At 46.7% G+C, this 15958-nt stretch overlaps 1 protein-coding gene across 1 annotated transcript; it reads left to right on the top strand.

Moving 5' to 3' along the window:
- Positions 1–6604: 6604 nt before the first annotated feature.
- On the top strand, positions 6605–15735 carry LOC133561272 (oocyte zinc finger protein XlCOF8.4-like). Its single transcript, XM_061914634.1, has 3 exons — positions 6605–7009; positions 8295–8532; positions 13912–15735. Exons 2-3 carry the CDS (start codon positions 8400–8402, stop codon positions 15261–15263), a joined length of 1485 nt encoding a protein of 494 aa, XP_061770618.1. The 5' UTR covers positions 6605–7009; positions 8295–8399; the 3' UTR covers positions 15264–15735.
- Positions 15736–15958: the final 223 nt, after the last annotated feature.

Raw genomic sequence — 15958 nt, 5'->3', positions numbered from 1 at the left:
TGACGCGTGCTTGCTAGACCGGCTAGCTAGCATGGGAATACTTTGCCGGCTACATCCAGCGGCCTGTGAAGCAGCGGAGTATATGTGTTGTCTGTCTATTTATGAATAATGCAGACCAGGAGTGTTGGCTGAGTTCTTAACGTTTGCTTTCAGAGCGTGCATATCACAACATACAAGATGCCGTCATGGCGACACAACCTATACCGGGCTACCGCGCATGCTCGTCACTCCTGTTGCATGCTGGGTAGGGTAGTTCTTTTTTCCCTGGCTCAAAACATCACAATATAGTACCATGAATATGATGCCTTCAGTTTATCAAAGCACCAAGCAAACAATCGGAAAATTCCCATCATATCAATTCCTAGATATGGTCATAATTATTTTAAGTGCACTACGCAGAATAAACACAACATTATTAATATTGCTACCACGGATAATTTGATCAAACATTCCCTAAAACAACCCACTACCTATAATATAGGTTTTTTAAACATAAGACCCTGATAAAAAAAAATGTTTCTGCTGTTACCTCAGAAATTGCCTGTTCAGATGTTATGATTGTGGCTCAGAGATTTGTATGTAGATTATATTTATTTTCCATAACTTTTGAATTCATTATTGGGCTTTGTGTATACAATGCAGTTAATCGCGATTAATCGGAGAAATAGTGCGATTAACTTTGATTCAAATTTTAAATTGTTGCCCAGTCCTAATATATATATATATATATATATATATATATATATATATATATATATATATATATATATATATATATATATATATATCGATATATAGGTATATAGATAGATATAATATAAATAACGACAAAGGAAATTTTAAAAGGACATGAAAACCTCCCACATTCTAAAATACTGTAGCGTTGGACGGGATTCTTTAGAAGTCTCTACTCAAAGACATCAAGAAATGCTAACACGTTGTAAGATCATTGCCAGCTTTAATGATCATGTTAATTTTGAACACACACACACAAGTGAAAGCAATGCGTACTTAGTCAACAGCCCCACAGGTCACACTTATGGTGGCCGCATAAACAACACCAAAACTGTCACAAACATGCACCCCACCGTGAATCACACCAAACAAGAACAACAAATGCATTTCGGGAGAACATCAGCACCGCAAAGCAACAGAAACACAACAACACAAATACCCAGAACCCCTTGCGACACCAACTCTTCCGGGACGCTACACAGCCCCCACCTAGCTGGGTTCGTTGTCCCCAACAGCCCATGCGTTCATCACAAAGTCCCGTAGGTGCTGAGGTAACTGGCGTCGTCGACGCCCCCCTGTTGGCGGCTGGCTGCCACCACTGTCTGCAGGTAAGTCAGAAGGGGGGGTTATTTCAGCATCCTCATTTCTCCCTGGGGGTATCTCCCTCTCCGGCAGGGTACTTGAGTCCAAGTGCCCCCGGCTCTGGTCCAATGGCTGGTATGGGGCCAAGCGGTCCCGGTGCAGCACCACCAGCCGGTTCCGAGGTGCCAGTCGTATCCGATAGACCACGTCGGACAACCTCTGGAGGACCTTGCAGGGTCCCACCCAGTGGCTAGTGAGCTTTGGGGAGAGTCCTTTCTTTCTCACCGGGTTGTAGACCCAGACATGTGCGCCGGGTTCAAAGGCTTGGCCTCGACTGCGGAGGTCATATGCTCGCTTCTGTTGGACCCCAGCCTCCATTAGACTGGTCCGGGCAAACTCGTGGGCCTCCCGCAGCCGCTCCACAAGGTGGTAGTAGTAGTCCAGGCCCGGTGCTCCGGTCACTTCTGGTTCTGGGGCTGGGCCAAAAACCAAATCAACAGGCGTACGCAATTCGTGACCAAACATTAATGATGCAGGGGTGCAGCGTGTTGACTCCTGCACCGCTGTCCTGTAGGCCCAAAGAATGAGTGGGAGGTGTAAGTCCCAGTCTCTCTGCCGCTTGTCAGTGAGAATGGCAAGTTGTGTGGCCAAAGTCCTATTAAAACGCTCCACCAACCCGTCGCTCTGGGGATGCAGCGGTGTGGTGCGAGTCTTTTTCACACCCAGGCGACGGCACACCTCCTGGAATACCTGGGACTCGAAGTTCCGTCCCTGGTCGCTGTGCAGCTCCTCTGGAGCTCCGAATCGGCAGAACATCTCCGAAACCAATCTCTCTGCAGTTGTCGCAGCGCTCTGGTCGGGTACCGCATACGCTTCGGGCCACTTTGTGAAATAGTCCATGGCCACTAAGATGTAGCGGTTTCCGCTATCAGTGACCGGGAACGGGCCGAGAATGTCCACACCCACTCGTTCCATAGGGGCCCCCACCTGGAACTGCTGTAAGGGAGCATGGGAGCGGCGCGTGGGACCTTTCTTTGCGGTGCATGCATCACAGCGATGGACATGCATCTCTACGTCACGGCGACAGCCTGGCCAGTAAAAACGCTGCCTCAGTCGGAGCAAGGTCTTGGTCACTCCAAAATGGCCAGTCCCTGGGAAGCCATGCATCACTTCGAGGACCTGAGGCCGCGGCACACGGGGTACCACGAGTTGGAGGGCAGCATGTTGTCCTGTCGGGGCTTCCCAGCGGCGATACAGCAGGTCGCGAGACAACAGGAGGCTGTCCCACTGGGAGTACAGTGCTTTGGTTTCAGTGTCCAAGTGCACCACTGTGGCCCATTCCGGCCGCCGCTGTGCCCCCACCCAGCTGCGAGCTCTCTCAAGCACTGGGTCTTGCCTTTGATGGTCGATCAATTGTTGGGTGGTGAAGCAGTCCAGGCCGACCGTGATGTCATGTTGCCTGACTGCAGCTACTGACGGGTCTGGCATGCACCGCTCCTCCGCCCGCCGGCAGAAACGACACGCCTCCTCACAGGGACGTCTGGACAACGCGTCAGCGTTGCCATGCAGGCGGCCTGGTCGATGAGAAATCGTGAAGTCATATTCCTGCAAGATCTCGACCCACCTGGCAAGCTGCCCCTCGGGTTCCTTGAAGTTCAGCAACCAGGTGAGGGAGGCGTGATCAGTCCGCAACACAAACCTTTGACCATAAAGGTAGGGACGGAAATGGCGAAGGCCGAGGACAATGGCCAACAATTCCCGACGAGTGACGCAGTAGTTCCGCTCTGGCTTGCTCAACCCCCGACTGTAAAAGGCCACCACCTGCTCGCCGTGATTCCCTTCCTGTGACAGCACAACCCCCACACCGACATCACTGGCATCTGTATCAACCACGAAAGATCGGCTGGGGTCTGGGTAGGCCAACACCGGGGCTCGGACCAAGGCCTCTCGCAGCTGTGTAAAGGCCTCATTGCAGCTGTCAGTCCATTCAAATAACTGTCCCTTGTGTGTGAGCTGGTGCAAGGGGCCAGCGATGGTTGCAAAGTCCTTGATGAATCTCCGGTAATAGGAGGCCAGTCCTAGGAAACTCCGCAGCTCTTTAACATCTCTTGGCGTTGGCCAGTCACGGACAGTAGCAACCTTGGCTGGATCAGTGGCAACACCTTGTCCACTAACGACATGCCCCAGGAAGGAAACTTCACGCCGAAGCAAATGGCACTTTTTGGGGTTCAATCGCAGCCCAGCCTGACGAATGGCTTGGAACACATGCTGGAGGTTCTGTTGAGCCCCCTTAAATCCTGCAGCATGCACCAGGAGGTCATCCAGGTATACCACACTCTGGCAGCGATCACGGGGGATGGATGCCAACACTCTCTCCATCAACCGCTCAAAAGTGGCGGGTGCGTTGCAAAGCCCGAATGGCATCACCTTGAACTGCCAGAGTCCTTGACCTATCGTGAATGCTGTCTTTGGTCGAGCTTCGGCAGCCAACTCCACCTGCCAATAGCCGCTTCGGAGATCCAGGGAGCTGAACCAGGAGGAGCCAGTTATGTAGTCCAACGCATCATCTATGCGCGGCAACGGGTAGGAATCCTTGCGGGTTACATCGTTGAGCCGTCTGTAGTCGACACAGAACCGCCACGAGCCGTCCTTCTTCTTGACCAGAACTGCGGGTGCTGCCCATGGACTACTGGAGGGCTCGATGACCCCCGCCTGGCGCATCTCCTCAATTTTCTCCTGGGCAGCCACTCGTTTGGCAAGAGGCAGACGGCGTGGGTGAAGCCGGATTGGTCGTGCGTCTCCTGTGTCGATGTCGTGGAGTACGAGACTGGTGTGCGTGCAGTCTTCATCTTTCGCTGCAAAAATGTCCTGGAAGGCATTTAGTAAGCTTTTCAGTCGGTCCTGTTGATTGGTATCCAGGCCTTGACTGCTTCGCTCTAACAGTTCTGCAATAGCTTGCTGAGTCTCTTTAGTAGTCGGCCTATTAGTAGAAGGGTTAGGCTGAGACTTCTCCTGGTCCACCATGAAGGCCGTAGCAGGGGATGGCTCTGTGGGGGCTGTCACTCTGCAGGCGCCGGGCTCATCAGTCCCCTGAAGGGCAATTGTTTTCTCACCAAGATGAAGCATGGCCCTAGATACATCGACCACGGCTCCCCACATCTCCAACAGGTCAAGTCCAACAATGCAGGGGTCCTGAATGTCAGCCAGCCAGAATGGGTGTCGTCTCTCTTGGTCCGCCACCTTAATGCACACTGTCCCTTGGCCCAGCATGGCGGCCTTGCTTCCTGTGACTGTTGTAATTTGGGTGTTGGTGATTGTCCAGCCTGGTGGCAAGCTGTGCTGCAAGTGGGGAAGGACACCCGGCCGGATGATGGAGATAGTGGACCCCGTGTCAACCAGGGCTCTGCAGACCGTTCCATCAAGCTCACATTCCAGGTATAGCCCCCGGGCCTTGCCCAGGCGGCCCAGGCGTTGTGCGTCACCCTCGGGTACCGTAGAAACCATCCCGGGTGTCAGTTCCCCGACACTGACACCCCTTTCTAGTTTGACGACACCTCAGCAGCAACATCAATGGGGGAAGGGGCTGGACAGTGTCTGGCAATGTGGCCAGGGACACCGCAGCGGTAACAGTTCACTTCGGTCTGCCTCCTCCGGGAGGGGCGTAGCCGTGGCGTTGCAGTCACTTGGTCGGCTCCCTCTCGTTCTGTCTCGTGACATCCAGCCTGGCGGACTCGCGGAACATCACGGCGGCCATCTGGACACAGGACGTGCTCCACACGTTCGGCTTCAATCAATGCGGCAGAGAGAGAATGTTTAGCAAACAGTCTGAGGTGTTCTCGAAGTCGTTCAGGCTGTAGACCACGGACAAAAGCTTGCACGGTGAGCTCTTCTTGTAATACTTCTGGAAACGCTGGGTGGCCCCTTCGCACCAGACGGCGAAGGTCCGCAGCATAAGCTCCGAGACTTTCTCCCAAAAGGCGTCGCCGCTTGTACAGCTGCTCTCGTGCTTCGTCTGCATGGATTGGTCGCCCGTAACGTCGTTGAAGAGCCTCGCGCATGGCATGCCAATCAGCCAATTCCTCCTCTTGTAAATCGACCAAACACTGTAGGGCTGGGCCTTCCAGGGACAGCGCCACATGCCCTGCGGTTGCCACATCAGACCAGCCATTTAAACGTGCTGCTAGCTGGACCTGAAGGAGGAAGGATTCAATAGAGCCTTCTCCACTATAGTGAGGAAGCTTTGGTGTGGCGATGCTTGGCCTGTAGTCATCTCGCAGGGAATTTGTGTCCACCATCCGCACAGGAGAGGCACTTCTTCGCCTGGCACTCCTTCCCACACGAGGCGCACTTCCTCCTTCCGGTTGCACTTCCACTCTTGTCCCATCAGATTGAGCTTCCATTCTTCCTCCAAGTAGATGGGCCTCCAGTCCACCAGGGCGGCGCAAGTTCCTCTCCCTTACTTGGCGCTGAAGTAGTGGAGCCTCCAATCCACCAGGGCGGCGCTTGTTCCTTCCCTCTTCCTTGTGGTGAGGTAGTTGATCTTCATTCGGAAGTGCATTCTCCAGGCATTTGATGAGATCCTCAAGTTTTTCTGAGAAAGCCATCCCACTTCTGACACCAATGTAGCGTTGGACGGGATTCTTTAGAAGTCTCTACTCAAAGACATCAAGAAATGCTAACACGTTGTAAGATCATTACCAGCTTTAATGATCATGTTAATTTTGAACACACACACACAAGTGAAAGCAATGCGTACTTAGTCAACAGCCCCACAGGTCACACTTATGGTGGCCGCATAAACAACACCAAAACTGTCACAAACATGCACCCCACTGTGAATCACACCAAACAAGAACAACAAATGCATTTCGGGAGAACATCAGCACCGCAAAGCAACAGAAACACAACAACACAAATACCCAGAACCCCTTGCGACACCAACTCTTCCGGGACGCTACAATACATTATAAAAACGATTACCATCAAAGACAAAAAGAATACCATTAGTGTAATATCTATTTTGTTTCTTGTTTTTCTTTCCTGATGCTACTGTTGTTTCAAAACATTTTCAAATATTTAAATATTTTTATGGAAATAGTTGTTTTTTTTTTTTTTTTTTTTTTTGGTTGCTTTGAAATGGACAAGTTTACTTTTATTTTCACAAGAAGTAAACCGGGGGTGGAAAGCTGGTTGTACTTATTCCTCTCGCGAGATTTGGAAAAGAGCTGGTTACTTGTTTCTCTCGCGAGATCTGACAACACTGCGCGCGAACCAAACACGGCGAGGACAAAGCAAGATGGCGTCTGACGGTGAAGACGTTATTGCAGTCGTCACAGTTCAATGTTCTTAATCTATGCCTCCATGTACACATATATGTCCTTTATTACACTCTAGTAAATAGAGTAAACATCGTTAATAACTGTTTGCATCCGGTTGTGTTAGTCTGAGCGCACTTTGATGCTTCTCGAGCTAGCTTAGCCTGCTAGTTAGCTTAGCTTGTTAGCTGCTAACAAAGAGAGGCGGAAGTGATCAAAACACATCACTAAGTAGAGATCAAGTGTGAGTGTAAAGTGTTGTGATTGTGTGAAAATGTGCCAAAGAACCACAGCAGAGTACGAGGAGGAACTTTGTCCAACAAAAGAGGAGAAGGAGCGACAACATGAAAAACATCAAGTTGTGTTACACAGAACAGGTTTGTTTACTTCTTACTCTCACATCTTTACTAACTTTATAATTCATCATTAACACTATTCCTAAATAGATTGTCTGTAGGAAGATTAATTGTCATGTGAGGATGATGCACTAATTGTTTTATGTTGTTCATAAAAACGAGACAGTTTCAGACACACAATATTTATGAGAGGTTGATGTTTGTAACAATGTGTATCAACATGTTTACACAAAACTCACACAGTCACCGGGGGAATATTCCAGAGAGCAGGTTAAGTGCAAAGTCCTGAGTATGTAAAGCTCGAGAGTTTTACCTCCAAAAATAAGAAAGGTAAGACAAAGTTACCATGGTGACTGACTCTGTAAACCTAGCCTGCTAGCTGGCAGGTTTGACAAGTTATATATGTTGTGAATTATGTGAATTATATTTATATAGCGCTTTTCTCAAGTGACTCAAAGCGCTTTACATAGTGACACCCAATATCTAAGTTACATTTAAACCAGTGTGGGTGGCACTGGGAGCAGGTGGGTAAAGTGTCTTGCCCAAGGACACAACAGCAGTAACTAGGATGGCACAAGCGGGAATTGAACCTGCAACTCTCAAGTTGCTGGCACGGCCACTCTACCAACCGAGCTATGCCGCCCCATATGTGTGTCAAAGCTATTATTTCCTTCATATTGGTGCAGCCATTAACCTACTACAACACCTACTACATCCACCTACTCAGTGTTCTAGTGGTTAGAGTGTCTGCCCTGAGATGGGTAGGTTGTGATTTCAAACCCCAACTGAGTCATACCAAAGACTATAAAAATTGGACCCATTACTTTCCTGCTTGGGACTCAGCATCAAGGGTTGGAATTGGGTTTGGAATTGGGGGTTAAATCCCCATAAAACAGATTCCTGGGCGCGGCCACCGCTGCTGCTCACTGCTCACTTCACCTCCCAAGGGTTGATCAAGGGTAATGGGCCAAATGCAGAAAATAATCTCCCCACACCTAGTGTGTGTGTGACAATCATTGGTACTTTAACTTTTTAACGTGGCTGTGATTGTGGAAAAACCAAGCCTGATCTAAAGATGACATCTTGATCTCATACCATCTCAGACTAATTCACCGTTCATTATTAAGTGAAGTGTCTTATAGTTGCTTAAATTTGTTTTTAACCAAGCAACACTATGTTTTATCCAGTTACTCGATTAATCGAAAACGTTCCCAGTGGAACACTTGATTAATAACATTTTCAATAGCCACAGCACATTATTTCATAGCATGTAGGAGTTAAAATGTGATTTGTTTGTGTCCTGTAGACATCCATCAGCTGATTGGACACCAAGAAGAATGTCTCCCTCATCTGCAGGGGGACAGTTTCACTTTAGAGTATCCACAGCCCTCACATTTTAAAGGGGACAAAGATGAGCCACAGCCCTCTTATTTTAGGGCAGGAGGAGGCTGATGTCAGCAAGTTTCCACTGACTGTTGTCTCTGTGAAGACTGAAGAGCATGAAGACAAACCACCTGAGTCCTCACAGCTTCATCACAGTCCAAGTAAGCACAACATCCACATATCATCTAATACAATGTTTGTGACACATGTTCATCCGGGGGACACATTTATCACTAAAGATGGAGATAAATTTGCTTTTTAACACCACCATTTAAAAATGAATGCTCTTCAATCATCAACAGTGTAATTACTGGGGTGTAACCATGTGACCTAGAGGCCGTCCTCCTTACCTCACGTGGTCAAATGAAGGCAAACATTCAATATGGCTACTGTTTATTTACCTTAGCAGCACATATGTCAGCACATTTCAAAGGTTTAGTAGTGAAGATTGGGGATGTATTTGTGTATACGTGTATTTGTATTGAACCGTTTCGGTATGGGGGTTTCGGTTCGGTTCGGATGTGTAACGAACGAGTTTCCACACGAACATATTAATCTAAAGTCTTAACAAGCTGCGCCGCTTCGTTCTGCCTGTTTCCATCGGTACTCTACACAGCACCCAGCATTGTCCCACCCACACAACCATCTGATTGGTTACAGACAGAGCAGTAACAGCCAATCAGCAGTGTGTGTCATGAGCAGGTAGGTGTTTAGCAGGTAAGCATCAGCCAGCGGACTCTCCCCAAATTATAGTAAACACCTCCCAGTCAACTACAAACCCCGTTTCCATATGAGTTGGGAAATTGTGTTAGATGTAAATATAAACGGAATACAATGATTTGCAAATCATTTTCAAGCCATATTCAATTGAATATGCTACAAAGACAACATATTTGATGTTCAAACTGATAAACCTTTTTTTTTTTTTGCAAATCATTAACTTTAGAATTTGATGCCAGCAACATGTGACAAAGAAGCAAAGAAGTTGGGAACGGTGGCAATAAATACTGATAAAGTTGAGGAATGCTCATCAAACACTTATGTGGAACATCCCACAGGTGTGCAGGCTAATTGGGAACAGGTGGGTGCCATGGTTGGGTATAAAAGCAGCTTCCATGAAATGCTAAGTAATTCACAAACAACAATGGGCTGAGGGTCACCAATTTGTATGCATATTGTCGAACAGTTTTAGAACAACATTTCTCAACGACCTATTGCAAGGAATTTAGGGATTTTGCCATCTACGGTCCGTAAAATCATCAAAAAGTTTAGAGAATCTGGAGAAATCACTGCACGTAAGCGATGATATTACGGACTTTTGACCCCTCAGGCGTTACTGCATCAAAAAGCGACATCAGTGTGTAAAGGATATCACCACATGGGCTCAGGAATACTTCATAAAACCACTGTCAGTAACTACATTTCAAATTATATTTGGAAACAGAGGACGTGGTGTCCTCCAGAGCAAAGAGGAAAATAACCATTCGGATTGTTGTAGGCGCAAAGTTGAAAAGCCAGCATGTGTGATGGTATGGGTGTGTATTAGTGCCCAAGGCATAGGTAACTTACACATCTGTGAAGGCACCATTAATGCTGAAAGGTCCATACAGGTTTTGGAGCACCATATGTTGTCATCCAAACAACGTTATCAAGGACGCTCCTGGTTATTTCAGCAAGACAAGTGTTACAACAGTGTGGCTTCGTAAAAAAAGAGTGCGGGTACTTTCCTAGCCTGCCTGCAGTCCAGACCTGTCTCCCATGGAAAATGTGTGGCGCATTATGAAGCGTAAAATACGACAGTGGAGACCCCGGACTGTTGAACGACTGAAGCTCTCCATAAAACAAGAATGGTAAAAAATGATCCACTTTCAAAGCTTCAAAAATTTGTTTCCTCAGTTCCCAAATGTTTATTGAGTGTTGTTAAAAGAAAAGGTGATGTAACACAGTGGTGAACATGCCCTTTCCCAACTACTTTGTCACGTGTTGCAGCCATGGTATTCTAAGTTAATTATTATTTGTAAAAAAAATAAAGTTTATGACTTTGAACATCAAATATGTTGTCTTTGTAGTGCATTCAATTGAATATGGGTTGAAAAGGATTTGCAAATCATTGTATTCCGTTTATGTTTACATCTAACACAATTTCCCAACTCATATGGAAACAAGGTTTGTACTAGTAACATCACTATGAGCCCGTTGACGTTCTAGAAACAAACAGCAGCTCAGCTCGCTCGCAGTCCTGGCTTGAGGTGAAGGCTAATTAGCTTTTAACATTAGCGCATTTTGCTGTGTGTGTGTGTGTGTTACAAACAGCAAAGCCCTGTCCGTCTGTTATTTCACTTTTCCTTTTTATGTGTTAATTGAGCTGTTTTGAAGCATCAAACAAGGACATTATGTTAAATGAAGAGTTTCTGTCTCTGATCGTTGATATAATAATGAGTTTTAGGTATTTCAAAGATGGCGCTAGTATGTGCTTTGGCCTGCTGTGTCTCGCTGTCAGCTCTGTTCGTTTTTGTGTTGTTTGCGTCTATTTTCGTCTCTGTCAGCTCACTGCTTGTGTATGACGAAGAAGGCCCAACAAAGGATGTACTTCCTGCGGCAGCTGAGGTAACTTAAGGTGCCGACCAAGATGCTGGTGCAGTTTTATTCAGCCATCATCGAGTCCATCCTCACCTCCTCCATCACTGTGTGGTTCCCCGGCACCACAGTCCAGGACAAGCATCGACTGTGTAATTGCTGGGGTCCAAGTCAGCTTTTTCACCTGCATGGATTCCTGCCTTCCTTTCCCGCCCCCTGGTTCCTCTCCCCCAGCGGCAGTGTCTCCGGCGCCGTGGTAAACGTGGCGGCCAGCTGGTGAAATTTAGGGCACTCCTGGCCCGGCTTCCCATGGCTTCCCGAAGGAGGAATGGTGCGGTATCCGGTCTCCTCCTGCACCCATGCTCGCTGGATCCCATCGGTTCCTGGCTTGTTCCTATATCGTTGGTTTGGAGGATGAGACTTGCCGCCGTTGCTCCTGCTGTCCCCGCCCCCGGAGGCGCGGGGTGGATTCCCGCCACCTGCGGGCTGTCTGTCGGGCCCCACCTGGAATAGCTGCGGCCTTGGACGTGGTGGCCCCTGCCAGGTTCAGTCTTGTGAACGCAAAATCTTTGACAAACAAAACGATTATCCTGAACTTCCCGCAGACTTGACCAATTCTGTGTGACGGAAACATGGCTGAGAGCCGGTGAGTCCGCCCCTCTTAATGAACTTCTGCTTCCAGAGTGTTCCTACGTTTATTCTCCGCGGTCGTCTGGTCGAAAAGGAGGAGGATTAGCAGTGGTTTTTAAAAATGAATTTAAATGCCGTCTGATACGCCTGCAATCCTCCTTTTCAAGCTTGGAACTGTGCATGTTTGAACTGGGTCTTTCTGATGTCGTCCTGTGTGCCGTCGTCCATCAACCACCCAAGTACCACAAAGACTTTATAACTGACTTTTCTGAAATTTGGGCTGAAATCCTGCCTAAATATAATCTTGTCCTTATTGCTGGTGATTTTAATATTCACACCTAAGCCCAGACGAGTCGCTTTCCAGGAGCTTCCTGAATGTAATTGACTCATTTAACTTTGTACAGTCTGTGTGTGGTTCCACACATGAACGCAGGCATAAACTCCATTTAGTGCTCTCGTATGGTTTGCGACGCTGTGTTCTCTGATCATATGCCGATCCTGTTTGATATTCCCACTCAGTGTCCGTTACATTGTGCGCTCCGCCTCAACGCTCTCGCATGTTTAATTCTTGGTCTCCTGCTCTGTTTTCTCTTCCATTTTTTAGAATCTTTGTGATGATAATTCTGCAGCCTCTGTGTGTCTGAATACTGAAGAGTTGGTTTCTGGGTTCAACTCTATTTGTTTACAAACACTGGATACTATCCCTCCTTTCAAGTTCCGCCGCGCCAAACCCACACCTGAGCCCTGGTTGAATGACATCACTCGTGCGGCCAGGCGCGAATGTAGGAGAGCAGAGAGAACAATGGAAAAAAGACAGGCTGCATGTGTCTTTTGCCATTTTTAAAGAGAGCATGTTATCTGAGATTATAGCTTCTAACTGTAACAACCCCAGAGTTCTGTTCAAGACCATTAGCATTGTCATTGACGCTCCCAAATCTGTTGGTTTTGATGCTTCTTCAGAATTCTGTGAAAATTCTGTCCACTTTTTCACTGACTAAATTGTGTCACCTAGAGCCAGTTTATTTCAGCTTTCCTAGGACCTTTCTATTCCTCTGCACTTTTCTTCTGTTTTCCATCAGTTTGAGCCGGTGTCCTTTTCCTTTCTAAAGGACACGGTTAGTCATATGAAGCCCTCTGGTTCTCCTGCAGATGCCCTCCCACCTCGCGTGTTTAAGGAGGTACTTGCTACTATTGGATCAAGCGTCCTTAACATTATCAATAGTAGCCTCTCTTCTGGAATAGTACCAGCAGAGTTTACAGGATGGAAGAGGGGTTAGTGCGTCTGCCTCACAATATGAAGGCCCTGAGTAGTCAGGGTTCAATCCCGGGCTCGGGATCTTTTTGTGTGGAGTTTGCATGTCCTCCCCGTGAATGTGTGGGTTCCCTCCGGGTACTCCGGCTTCCTCCTACTTCCAAAGAAATGCACCTGGGGATAGGTTGATTGGCAACACTAAATTGGCCCTAGTGTGTGAATGTGAGTGTGAATGTTGTCTGTTTATCAGTGTTGGCCCTGTGATTTTATGTTGTTTAGTCCAAGTCGCTCTCCCTCCCCTCGGCACTTACAACTACTGTACGTAGGGATTTATCTCGACTCGTCTTGACGACTGCAACGCCCTGTATGTAGGCATTAGCCAGGCCTCCCTCGCCTGCCTGCAGCTCGTGCAGAACTCTGCTGCTCGTCTGCTAACACAGACCCACAGGCGTGAGCACATCACCCCCATACTAGCGTCCCTTCACTGGCTCCCTGGGCTCTACCGAATCAATTAGTAGAACTACTATTTGTTTTCAAATGTCTAAACAACATCGCTCCAACATACATCTCCGACCTCCTTCGGCCTTGCTGAACACGCCCCCCCACCCCCTCCTGATCCCTTAGATCATTGGGGGGGGGGCAGTAACGTCAGCTGCTGTTGACGGTCCCTGACACAAGGCTGAAGCTAAGCGGTGACAGAGCTTTCGCCGCTGCTACTCGCAAGCTCTGGAACAACTTAACTTTGAGTGTTAGACAGGCCTCCTCTCTTCCTGTTTTTAAATCACTCTTAAAAACACACTTTTATTCCATGGCCTTTAACATTCTGTGATCTCCATTTTGCTATGGCAGCCCATTATGCACCTGCTGTGAACCTGTTTCTATGTTTTATTTATTTATTATCTATCGTGCTTTGTTTGTGTTGTGGTGTGTTTGCTAGTTTCCCTTGTGTTATCTTTTAACCAGTCTATTGTACAGCATTTTGTGATAAATATTAAATGTGCTTTATAAGTAAAGTTGATTTGGTTTGATTTGAGCAAAGCTGGACTTTTCTAAAGAATGTTTGTTTTCTCCTGTCCCGCAGACGTTGAAGAAGAACCTCTACCCCATGAGCAGGAGAAGGAACCACAGTCCCCCAACATACGCGAGAAAGAAGAGGTACCACATTCCCAGCACAGCAAAGAGGGAGGGGAGGAGCCACATCCCCCCCACATTAAAGAGGAAGGCGAGACGCCACAGACCCATAATGTTAAACTGACCCTTCACATTAAAGGGCAAGCGGAGGACCCACTGATCTTACACATCAAAAATGAAGAGGTGGACCCACTGACCCCTCACTTTAAGGAGCAAGAGAACCTGCTGACCCCTCACATTAAAAAGGAAGAGGAGGACCCACTGACCCCCTACTTTAAAGAGGAAGAGGAGGACCAAGAGCCGCCGCACATTAAAGAGGAAGAGGAGGAAGAGGGCATCAGTCAGCCTAAATGGTTGGAGGAGTTCCCAGTGACTGGTGTCCCTGTGAAGAGTGAAGATGATGAGGTGAAAGGTGAAAGTGAGGAGAGGGGAGGGGGGGAGCCTCCAAGCAGCAGCTCAACACAACACATGACAACAGAAGCTGATGGAGACCACTGTGGAGGATCACAAGCAGACAAGCCCTTAGCTCCACTATCAGATAGTGAGGACACAACGTCACACTCTCCTGACACTGATGATGAAGACTCTAAAGATGATAAGACATGTCACACTGACAACACTCACTTCACATCTTCTCACTCTCACAAAACTTTTAAATACCATTGTAGTCTGAAAAGACACATGAGAACACACACTGGAGAAAAACCTTTTTCTTGTTCACTCTGCAGTAAAGGTTTTAGACAAAGTATCAATTTGAAAGTACACATGAGAACACACACTGGTGAAAAACCTTTTTCCTGTTCAACCTGTGGTAAACGTTTTCTTGTAAGTCACAATTTGAAAGTACACATTAGAACACACACTGGTGAAAAACCTTTTTCCTGTTCAACCTGTGGTAAAGGTTTTACAGAAAGTCAGAAATTGAAAGTACACATGAGAACACACACTGGTGAAAAGCCTTTTTCCTGTTCAACCTGTGGTAAAGGTTTTACACAAAGTCACGATGTGAAAGTACACATGAGAAGACACACTGGTGAAAAACCTGTTTCTTGTTCAACCTGTGGTAAAGGTTTTACTGCAAGTCAGAATATGAAAAGACACATGAGAACACACACTGGTGAAAAATCACATTCCTGTTCAATCAGCAACAGAAGCTTTTGTGACCGATCAACCCTTGTAAGACACATGAGAAGACACCCAGGAGAGAAAGTGTTGAGTTGCAGTGTGTGTGGTGAAAGATTGTCTTCTAAGTACCAGTGTAAGAAACACAAGTGTGCTGGTGAGAACAGCAGCAGCAAATGAAACTGCAGGATTTGAAATAAACTGTCCAGACTTTCATTTAGACTTTCTAACAACATCAGCACATATAACATGTGTGACATTGTTGTTTGTCTAACACAATGTTTAATATGATCTTTACATTTATAGATTACATAGTTTGAAATATAAAATTATTACTTATTTGTACTTCTAATTGTTAATAATCCCATAGATTATCACCTTTATATGATATACATATGTACTGGTTCACATCTGAAACATCTTCTGGACCACTTCAGGAAGCATATTATTATTTACTTTATACATCATTTAAACAGTTGTCTTTTATACAATTTTAAAATGTGTGATTTTATGAATCATTTGTTGGGAATCTGTAATCCATTTTATTATTATCTTTATTACTCTCTTTTGTATTATGATAATTGTGTTGTGATTATTTTAAATGTATGTCCCCAGACCTCTATGCAATAAAAAGTGAGAGAAAATGTCTGAATTGTTTGTGGAAGGATGGTTTTGTTTTTCAAACATACATTTGTGGGTTAAAAACATCCATCCATCCATTTTCTACCACTTTTCCCTTTGGGGTCACGGGGGGCGCTGGTGCCTATCTCAGCTACAATCAGGCGGAAGGCAGTGTACAACCTGGATAAGTCGCCACCTCATCACAGGGCCAACACAGATAGACAAACAACATTCACACTCACATTCACACATTA

The sequence above is a fragment of the Nerophis ophidion genome, linkage group LG10 (assembly GCF_033978795.1).
Source record: "Nerophis ophidion isolate RoL-2023_Sa linkage group LG10, RoL_Noph_v1.0, whole genome shotgun sequence".
Lineage (NCBI taxonomy): Eukaryota > Metazoa > Chordata > Actinopteri > Syngnathiformes > Syngnathidae > Nerophis > Nerophis ophidion.
The sequence above is the reverse complement of the archived record's forward strand: the minus strand, read 5'-3'. Positions and strand labels throughout refer to the sequence as shown.

What these genes read in the sequence shown, in the direction of transcription:
- LOC133561272 (XM_061914634.1), top strand. Translation starts at nt 8,400, where the DNA reads ATGAGCCACAGCCCTCTTATTTTAGGGCAGGAGGAGGCTGATGTCAGC. An exon ending in ACAGCTTCATCACAGTCCAA is followed by an intron (nt 8,533 to 13,911) that starts GTAAGCACAACA and finishes CCTGTCCCGCAG; the next exon opens with ACGTTGAAGAAGAACCTCTA.